This window comes from Lolium perenne, chromosome 6, assembly GCF_019359855.2.
Source record: "Lolium perenne isolate Kyuss_39 chromosome 6, Kyuss_2.0, whole genome shotgun sequence".
In the NCBI taxonomy this organism is placed as follows: domain Eukaryota; kingdom Viridiplantae; phylum Streptophyta; class Magnoliopsida; order Poales; family Poaceae; genus Lolium; species Lolium perenne.
This window is the reverse complement of record NC_067249.2, coordinates 142,119,173-142,127,726: the sequence shown is the minus strand read 5'-3', so window position 1 is coordinate 142,127,726 and position 8,554 is coordinate 142,119,173. Positions and strand designations below refer to the sequence as shown.

General features: G+C 42.3%; 1 protein-coding gene and 2 long non-coding RNA genes across 3 annotated transcripts; 2 read left to right on the top strand and 1 right to left on the bottom strand.

Moving 5' to 3' along the window:
- Positions 1–304: 304 nt before the first annotated feature.
- Positions 305–1,973, top strand: LOC127326411 (uncharacterized). Its single transcript, XR_007867795.1, has 2 exons — positions 305–881; positions 1,658–1,973. It is a non-coding gene; the product is annotated as an uncharacterized lncRNA (long non-coding RNA).
- Positions 1,974–2,527: 554 nt separating this feature from the next.
- Positions 2,528–4,363, bottom strand: LOC127326412 (uncharacterized). The gene is made up of 2 exons (XR_007867796.2): positions 3,907–4,363; positions 2,528–3,058 (listed from the first exon to the last, which is right to left on the bottom strand). It is a non-coding gene; the product is annotated as an uncharacterized lncRNA (long non-coding RNA).
- Positions 4,364–5,312: 949 nt separating this feature from the next.
- Positions 5,313–7,524, top strand: LOC127326413 (uncharacterized). Its single transcript, XM_051353271.2, has 5 exons — positions 5,313–5,486; positions 6,117–6,293; positions 6,420–6,521; positions 6,629–6,874; positions 7,028–7,524. Exons 1-5 carry the CDS (start codon positions 5,409–5,411, stop codon positions 7,253–7,255), a joined length of 831 nt encoding a protein of 276 aa, XP_051209231.1. The 5' UTR covers positions 5,313–5,408; the 3' UTR covers positions 7,256–7,524.
- Positions 7,525–8,554: the final 1,030 nt, after the last annotated feature.

The following is an 8,554-nucleotide window of genomic DNA, read 5'->3' as shown; positions in this document are numbered from 1 at the left end:
AGTTTTACAGTGGTTGACATTTTTAATAACCGTCTATCCACCTCGATCTAACGGTGTTAAATAGACGGAACCAAAGTGACGGAACCAAAAATATGGGACCGGAACCAAAATTTGTGGGACCGGAACCTTAAATATATTTTGTGAATATTATAAAAGATGAACGTCCTTTTAAGTGGGTAAGGCAACCGATGAAACTACACTAATTTTAAAGCAACAAATAATTGAGCATTTGTGCACAGATCTTAAAGCTACCATCAATCTCTCATGAACGAAATATATGTACTTCCTCTATTTCAAGGAATAAGGCGCACGCGCATCCCAAGACGAACTTTGACCATAAAAATTGAGCAACAAAATCTTGATTATAATATATGTAATTAGTATCGTTGGATTCGTATTGAAAAGCACTTTTTAATGATATTAATTTCATACAAACAATCTTTATCTATTTAAAGTAATTCTTGGTCAAACAAAAAGCTCGTGAAACGAGGGCGCCTTATTCCTTGAAATGGAGGTAGTAGATATCACCGTCGCTCTCATCCTCTCAATCTCTCAACCATTCTCTCCCGGCGATCCCCTCAACGGAGGGAAGCGGCAGAGGCGGCAACGTTTTTTATCAACCTGGATCAACACGGCCGGGCCGGCGAGGGGAGGAGCGGCGGCGGCGTTCTTTATCAACCTGAATCAACACGGCCGGGCCGGCGAGGGGAGGAGCGGTGGTGTTGGTCGTGGCCGGCGAGGAGAGGAGCGGCGGCGGCGTTGAGTGGCTGTCCCCCGCCGGAGCTAGGCGAGAAAGGAGCGGGCGGCGGCGTTGAGTGGCTGTCCCCCGCCGGAGCTAGGCGAGAAAGGAGCGGGCGGCGGCGCCGCAACTTCACATCCCGGTAAGGTTGTCCTTCTCCTATAGATGCATTTGTTCTTGATGTCATTGGGGAAATAGAAATATGTTTGTGCGGTATGGTCCTTGCCAGGTACCTGACTATAGAATATGAACATAGCATAGTCAATGCATGCATACCCATTATTATTTTTGGTCTAAGATTTTCGTTTCGTTCTGGGAGATACAAGCTCATGAAACTGTAGAGTTATGGACAATAAATTGTTCTCACGTTTCAGGCGAAGACACTGCGTCCTTTGGTTGGATGTAAGATTCACTTCACTCTTTGTCTTGAACTTCAATTACTGAATCTTTGTGCCATTTTCTTGTTTGGCAGTGGTGGCCATTTGTTTGATTACTCAAGTGCATTTGGGGATCACATTTTTGCATGTCACAATGTTTAATCCTCCACAGTTGATCTACCGACCTGGCGTAGAAGTAATTCTTGGGGTTCATTATTTGTTTCTTTAATGTATTGGATTTGTAAGTAGCAAGATGAACAATGCTCCTGACTGGGTAATATAAAACAAGATACCAGTCGAAGGCAGCTAATCGACCTTTGGGGGGGGGGGGGGGGGGGTTTTTGTTGTTTAGTACATTGCTTCCGAGGCGGTAGTGGTGATTTGTTGGCGAAGAAGAGTGCGTCATCGTCACAAAACACCTGTTGGGTGAATGACGCTTGCCGGCGGCGTGAATTGGGGTGATAGGCACACCGCAGTCGAGTAGTGTTTTTACCTGCATCATTTTTATGTTGATCTTAATACTATCTATGCTTTTTGCCAGGATCCATCCGAACCACATGAAGATTCGTGGAGTGTTGTTGCCCCTTCAGGCTACCTGATGTTGGGCCGAGAGCCTTGGACGAAGATAGGTCATCGCCATGAACGTGTCAACATGTGTGTTTGCTAGAGTGGAAAACCGTGTTCTTAGTGACATCTACTTCACTTTTTTACATATCAAAAGGATCGAACGATTAAAAGCCTTTTATCTATGTTGATAAATTTATTCTCTTATAAATTTTCATGTTTTTCCCAATTCGGTACATTTGTAACAAACCATGGTGTTCAAAATATTTGTACCTCGTGATGTGTCTGCAGAAGATGCGAGTTGATAGGCATATTCTTATGTCTAAGCTCCGCATCCTAAAACACACCTGCTCCAGATTTTGTTGGGAGCCTACAACCTAAACTTGTGACAAACTCAGCATGCCAGCTGTCAACTGCCAATGGGTGGGGACTTTCCGCAGTATTTATCCAACACAAAATGATTGTGCAAGAATGTCACCATTGCTAAGACGCCAATAGACATAATAAGAAATGTTTTCTTCTTCAATCAAGGATAGGAGCTTGGAAACACTGGGTACGAATCTGGTGAAGGCATGGCAGGGCTCTCGCCGTTGAAGTATATGCGTCTTGGTAATGCCCAGCTCTTCACTTGCCCTTCCCGAAAGTGAAGGTCGACAGGTCCTTCAGGAACAGAAGCTCGGATTGCACATTGCCCTCTGGACAAGCTTCATTGCAGTACTTCACACCCACAACATTTAAAATAGAAGTAGAATATCATAATGCATATAAATCTACATTTAAAACCCAAGACATGGACTGTGATTTTAAGTGATAACAAAGTTTCAATATAGCAGCTTTACCATCGACAAAAGAAAATTTCCAAAGTATCAATTCATCAACACCAAAAGTTTACCAGCTTTACATGATGGCTCCAAAATCTGACAGCTATATCACCGACTCACTGTTTGAACAATGCAAAATTACAACGAGGATACATATTCCGGACTTGTGTGCACCAACACTGGCGAACAAAGAAGTTCCCCAGTTCAGCTCCTTTCTACGACATCCAAGATAGTCTCTCTGGCCTCTTATTTTAGTAGCTGCCCAGACAGAATAATGGCGGCTAAAGGGCTCAGCGCTTAATCCACTTTTGTAACACTGAACATGCACTATATTATCACGTGATGACAATTAGGTTATGAAGCCATCCATGATAACATGGATAAAAGGAGAAGACTGCGGACTTCACAATGGGAAAAAAAAAGCTCTTTCAAGTTTCAACTTGTGGGCAAGGCTAACTCTAATCTTGCAGATGTTATCATCAGACTTGGCCTTTTTGACAGGTATGCCATCTATACTCGAAGTGTCACACTCCTTCCTGCATCAAGGTTCAAAGAACCTGAAAATACACTCTGGGACTATGAGTCTAGCGAAGACAATCAAGAGAAAAAGGACTTTAAAGTCAATTGCTGAACTGCTCAAAGTCATATAGTATACACTTACTATAACGAAACCTCACGGACAAATCTTGCAAACTGGAGTAGCTAGAACTTGTAATGTCCACAAAATAGTGGGCATGTACTACGCATCCGAGCCTTGTTTCCAATAACTATGCACATGATATCCACGTTTAATAAACCAGGCTAGCTAGCAATCAGTTTCCATGCAAAGAACAAGAACTAGTACTGTTAGGCTAGACCGCAAACTCCAGGGACCAGTGCTAATTAATCGTTACTGATTGGGTAGATAACTTGGTATACGTGTATGATCATTAAGAAATACAGATTTCCCTTCTAAATTTAGCCGTCAGTATCCACTACTTTACTTTGTGATGATGTGAAGGGTGTACTGATATTTCAGTTATCAGTAAAAATTGGGAAAATTCAGCACTTGTAAGTTGTGATCCAGCAGGATCTGGTTCAGAACTGGTTTGGATTACCATGCAATTATCATGGTACACACGCAGGGACATGTTTGGTAGATAACGGATAGTAAACTAGAATATGTAAATGCCAATAATATGAATGTTGGGCGTTGGCACAGAAGAAAATAAAGAGACAACGGTACTCAAACTCCTATATGCAGAAGCTCTACAGAAAAACTGATGCAGCTGATGTGGTATGTGTATCTCTTTCAGCACTACAAATTTGAGAGTATTGTTGATGGTAAGAGCGAAGGAAAACCAGGCTATAATTCAAAGCGTGAATCGAATCAAATTTCGAATAGTCAAACAAAATTAGGTAAAACCTTGCGGCAGTGGCGTACGATCCCGCAGGCGAGGATCGCGGTGGCCGCTGACTACGACCCCGCTGTTGAGGCTGGGGGCCCGATCCCGCCGTTGAGGACAGAGGCGGCAATCCACCGGACTTGGACGCGGAGGACTGATGTCCAATCCCGCTATTGAAGAGACGGAGGTGTTTGATTTGGCTGGGCGTGTGGATCGGAGGCCAGCGGTGGCTGGCCGGATGACGGCGGCGTCGCTCGGACGGCGGAGCCAGGCACAGCGGCATCGTTAGTCGGAGGAGGCTGCGTCGGAGATCTATGGAGTGAGCTCGTCGGAGACCTGGGAGGAGGTCGTTGGAGAGAAGTTTTGGGAGAAGATTTGCACCATACATTTTTCTTTTTTGATCTGGACTCGCACCATACAGTTTGGGAGAATTCCTTTTGATTGGTTGGAACTGGCACGGGATTTATTTCCTTTCAAAACTGGTGATCATATTTTTGACCGTGCCAAATACATGGAAAGGGATAACAGTTAAATAGTAGTTATCACTTGATTTAATCAACGGTCACAAAAATTCAGATTAGACGGAAACCAAATGAAATTAGACGGAACCAAGGTTCCGTGCCAATCACCGTAAAAGAGCTCGCATCAATTATATCCAGCAGTATAATTCCCATTATTCTCTGCACAGCAAGGAGAGCACACCACATCCTTCTCTCCCTTGAACCACACGAACCTTTATGACCAATTCCAGCAAGTTGATGGAAATTCAGCTAAACGTATTCGCATCTAGGCTTCATGTTAAGGTGGCTGAGATGCATCTAGGCTTCAGGTCAAATAGATATTGGAAATCAAAATCTGATTCCATCTTGATTGTGCGAATCCACAAATACACTTAATTACTTGTATGGTGTAGATTCAAGGGAATACACAGCCTGGTCGTGCAGTGAGTGGAGATTATAGTACTTATTGTTTATTACTTGTATATTTTGAAACGAGTTAGGCGAATATGATTATAATATAACGTTTTGACCTTGATAGGAGATTGCCTGTTCCCTGCTAACAATCCTTGCCAATCAAGAGAAATCTCCTGCACATGACACAGCGTGAGAGCCTGTTAATTAAGTAGCTGGTCGTCTCTTTAGTCATCATGTCCATGGATACGTGCGTCGGCCAATAATCCTACACCTACAGACTGCTCCTACCAAATAGTCTTAGGAATGCAACGTGGCCTCTGTGGTTGTTCCTAAGAATGCGGATGCCAACCCATGGCTGATTGCCACCTCAGTCCGTAAACTAATCTGTTAAGATAATGTGCCCGTCTGTCCCTCATGCAATCTATTTTATCATGGCAGCTGCAACCACACTCTCACTACCTACCCTTGTCATCTTCGATCTCGTCCAACGATATATATAGCGAGGTGAGGGTCTCTGCCTGTCATACCCAACACGCTGAGGCAAACCTAGTTGCAGACTTGCAGTTTACCTGTGTGGTCCGTCTGCAACCAGCCAGCATTCCGAAGCAATGAGTTCCCTGGCGAAGAAGACCAGCAGCGAAGCAACACAGCCGAAGTCGTCGTCTTCAGAAGAGCAGCAGGCAAAGGTAATGGTTGCATCAATGTTCCCATTGATTGTTTCATTAAATTTTGCAATTCCTGACGTGAAAATGTCTATTTCCAAGAAACCATATGGTGTAGGCTTTCATCCCGCTTTAGGAATAAAACCAACCACCCAACACAGCGTACATATGTTCGATTCTTGGGCACTATAAATCCATGTCGATCTTTTGTGGATGTTAGATTGCTCTGTGATTCGATCCGAAGGACACCCATAAAAACTTTGAGCTTCCTTTCTTTTTCGTTACAAGTATGCCCTGATATGTGCATCGTTTGATGCACAAAATCATTCTGATGTTTTAGCTAATAAGCATGCATCTATGTGCATACATACACACTTCAACTTTGAACTTGATTTTGTGGCAGTACGCACAAAATTATCAAAACTTATATCCTATAATCAGTCAGGTTCGTAAATCAAAATCGATGCTAGTTTGCTTACCTTACACATACATTATGTGCACATGATCACGATATTGCTGCACCTTTTCACAGAATTGATAGCGAAATTTAATGTGCCATCATGGTGTGCAAAAATAAAAATCAGAGATTTGTGCAGAGGCACACAAGTTATGTAATGAACTAGACTTTATCATTTGATTTGCACTTATCTGCAGGTAAATGAGGTGCGGGGTGTCCTCGGCCCACTGATGGAGGAGATGCCAAGCTTCCTGTCAGACACAACCATCCTCCGTTTCCTCCGAGCGAGGAACTGGAGCACGGAACAAGCGACCAAGGGTCTCAAGGAAACTGTCAAGTGGAGGCGCGAGTACAGGCCGGAAGCAATTTCCTGGGTCAGTAAGATTTAGTTGTATATTCCTTATAGGTTACTCTTCGCTAAATATCTACTCATACATGTGTCCTATTACTCTGCTTCATGGACTGTGTAATGAACTTCTCTCTTACAAACCGAATGGCAGGAAGACATTGCAGAAAACGAGGTCGAGGCCAAGAGAACACATATAGCCAACTACGTTGACAAGAATGGAAGAAGCGTCCTCATATCAAACATGGGTATAAAGGTAATTATGCTCTGAAATGATCACTGTATTAGCGAACGAGTAGTGTCTATTTTTGACTATATTGAGTTCCATTCTAGTTTACTAACGTTCACTAACTCAACGAACAGGCTAAAGTTTCTTTGAAGGACCAGATAAAGCACATGGTATATCTCTTAGAGCATTTGGCCATGAGCTCGGCAGATGAAAAAGATGACTGTGTTGTTTGGATAACTGACGTCCGAGGCTGGTCAATAGCAAGTACTCCATTCTCCTCGTCCCGTGAATGCATGCACATTATCCAAACATATTACCCAGGGCTGATAGCCGTGGCGATTACTTTCGACCCTCCAAGTATTTTTGAATCTTTTTGGAAGGTATATTAAGATTCCACGTTGTGTTCTTTCCTACATACCCATGACGCTTATTTATACTGCACATATCCAACGTTGGTGAGCGCCCGGAATTTTCTGATTTATCAGTCAGATCTCAATCTGATCCATCAACTCTGCCGTTTATTTGCTTTGCAGATATCTAAGAGCTTCATCGACCAAAACATGAGAGATAAAGTGAAGTTTGTGTATGCTAGCAAACCAGAGAGCATGAAGATAATGCAGGACCTCTTTGACAAGGATACGCTGGAGTCTTCTTCGTTTGGTGGAACAAGCACCAGTACTGCATTTGACATCAACAAGTACGCCGAGAGAATGAGAGCCGCCGACAAGATGAGAGGAGCATCCAAAAATGCAAATGCCTAAAACTGATCTCCCTTACCATAACTGAATTCAAGTTCTTGTGAGCTGCGCCTACATGCACACATCCAAAAACTGAAAATTTGTACTTTCCATCGCTACAATTTGTACTTCTTTGTAGTGGTTTCATTATCTTTCTTTGTACTTCACGGAGTCTGTCTACTTCTCCGAACATAAGTTGTGTCCTTCCCGTATCAATTATGTGTACTTCACGGAGTCCGCGTACTTCTCCGAACATAAGTTGTGCCCGTATTAATTATGTGTACTTCTAGGCATCAACGTGTGTATTTCTTGCAGGATGGTTTTTATTATTTCCACCACTTCTGTGGCATGCATACTTTCCGAAACTTAAGTTGTGTACTTCCTGGATAATTTGTGTGTACTTCGCAGAAAATGACCGTATTATTTCTTCGTACTTCACGGGGTATCGGGGCAATTCACTTCCTAAAAGTGAATATACTTTCCGGTATCACCATGTGTACTTACCGGTGGACAATTTTCATTTTTTGGAAATTTATTATTTACATTTGGCATCTTTGCAGCTGAAACTTTCTACTTTCCGTCGTCTATATATACTTCTTACCGGTCATATTTACTTTGTATTATTTATATTTACACTTTTGCAGAGTGTACTTCTCGTCTCGATGTGCCGATGAATAATTTCGTCTTCAATGTTCCTTTTGGACGTTCAAAAGAAATCAAACCTCTACTGCCGTCATCCAACCAGGCTTGTCAAGCAGCTAAAGCAAATCCAACTATAGGTTTCGAAGCATCACAAATCTTGTTTTCTCTCTAACTAATGTTCAAGCTGAGGATATCAACTAGAAGGAAAAAAACACGATGATTGTCTTTTTTTTTAACCATCGCCATGTTCTAATTATAGTTCAGCATGTTTGTCAAGCCCCTAAAGCAAATTCAATTGTAAGTTTTGAAGTATCAACGGTTTCCTATAAGCGTTTTGAGGTGACGCACATACTACCCTTTCGAGTATTATATCGGTCTATTTGACATATTGCAAACAAAGTGTTGCCACGTCAACAACATGTCGGTTAGCGAACCACAACCTGAACATTACAACTGTATACTGTTGCAAACTTGTATTACAAAGTCGTATATATTGAAGTGCCAAATATAATGTATTACAAATCAAATTCTTAAAGTATGGGGAATTTAAAACCAGTTTTGTTTGGTACAACAAAAGTAATATAATACAGTCTCTTCTCGCACAACTAAGCATTTCTACATGTCGATGCTCTCATCCTTGTACTCGAAGTAGTCACTAGTATAGACCGACACTATGGGCAT

Excerpts from the sequence above, each read along its gene's own strand:
- LOC127326413 (XM_051353271.2), top strand. The coding sequence starts at position 5,409 with ATGAGTTCCCTGGCGAAGAAGACCAGCAGCGAAGCAACACAGCCGAAG. Across the intron at positions 6,294-6,419 it reads GGCCGGAAGCAATTTCCTGG|GAAGACATTGCAGAAAACGA; the intron begins GTCAGTAAGATT and ends ACCGAATGGCAG. Across the intron at positions 6,522-6,628 it reads TATCAAACATGGGTATAAAG|GCTAAAGTTTCTTTGAAGGA; the intron begins GTAATTATGCTC and ends CTCAACGAACAG.